Here is a 1,058-nt window from a genome sequence, read left to right as displayed (position 1 = left end):
ATGGGAATGGGTAAAAAACCACCCGGGCCACCAAACGCCCAAAAGTGACACCCAAAACTGACCCTCCTGGTGTCCTCCTGGTGTCTCCCCGTGACATCCCCTCGATGTCCCCCTGATGTCCCCTCTGTGTCCCCGTGGTGTCTCCTCGATGTCCCCCTGGTTTCCCCACAATGTCCCCCCAGTGTCCTTACAGTGTCCCCCAGTGTCCCCTCGATGTCCCCATGATGTCCCCCCCAGTGTCCTCACAGTGTCCCCACAGTGTCCCGGTGGTGTCCCCCAGTGTCCCTCTGATGTCCCTGTAGTGTCCCCATGGGTGTCCCCCCAGTGTCCCCCTGGTCCCCCCGGTTTTCCCCAGTGTCCCCCCTGTCTCCCCCGTGGTGTCCCCACAGTGTCCCCCTGGTGTCCCCCTGTTGTTCCCCTGGTGTTCCTCTGGTGCCCCACAGTGTCCCCACAATGTCCCCACGATGTCCCTGTGCTGTCCCCCTGGTCTCCCCGCCGTGTCCCTGTGGTGTCCCACCTGATGTCCCCCCAGCGTCCCCGTGGTGTCCCCTCGCCGTGTCCCTGTGGTGTCCCCCCTGATGTCCCCACAGCGTCCCCGTGGTGTCCCCTCGATGTCCCCCTGGTCTCCCCCCACAATGTTCCCCTCGTCTCTCCCCGCCATGTCCCCCCAGTGTCCCCACAGCGTCCCCCCGGCGTCCCCGGTTGTCACCTTGCGGTCGCTGAGGCCGGACACGGTGTCCACGTACTCCTCCTGGATCATGAAGGCCGCCAGGTTGGCCGTGTAGCTGGCGAGGAAGATGACGGCGAAGAAGGCCCAGACCAGCACCATGATCTTGCTGGTGGTGCCCTTGGGGTTCTCCACGGGCACCGAGTTGTTGAACACCAGCGCCCACAGCAGCCAGATGGACTTGCCGATGGTGAAGGTGGAGCCACCCGCGCCTGGGGGGGACAGGGGACATGGGGACAGGGTCACCTGGGGTCACCTGGGGTCACACAGGGACAGGGGACACCACAGGGTCACACAGGTGCCACCAACACCAAGAGCAGCCAGATGGACT

The 1,058-nt window shown here is 64.8% G+C and overlaps 1 protein-coding gene across 1 annotated transcript in view; it reads right to left on the bottom strand.

Annotated features, from left to right (window-relative positions):
* Positions 1–517: 517 nt before the first annotated feature.
* Positions 518–1,058, bottom strand: part of LOC102038772 (glutamate receptor ionotropic, NMDA 2D-like) — a gene marked incomplete at its 3' end in the record, with an annotated part of 18,841 nt that continues 18,300 nt past the window's right edge. Inside the window, exon 9 of the mRNA XM_031065727.1 lies at positions 518–939. Coding sequence (XP_030921587.1) covers positions 518–939 — 422 coding nt within the window. The remainder of the gene's footprint in view (positions 940–1,058) is intronic.

The sequence above is a fragment of the Geospiza fortis genome, unplaced genomic scaffold (genome assembly GCF_000277835.1).
Source record: "Geospiza fortis unplaced genomic scaffold, GeoFor_1.0 scaffold1518, whole genome shotgun sequence".
Taxonomy (NCBI): Eukaryota; Metazoa; Chordata; class Aves; order Passeriformes; family Thraupidae; genus Geospiza; species Geospiza fortis.
The sequence above is the reverse complement of the archived record's forward strand: the minus strand, read 5'-3'. Positions and strand labels throughout refer to the sequence as shown.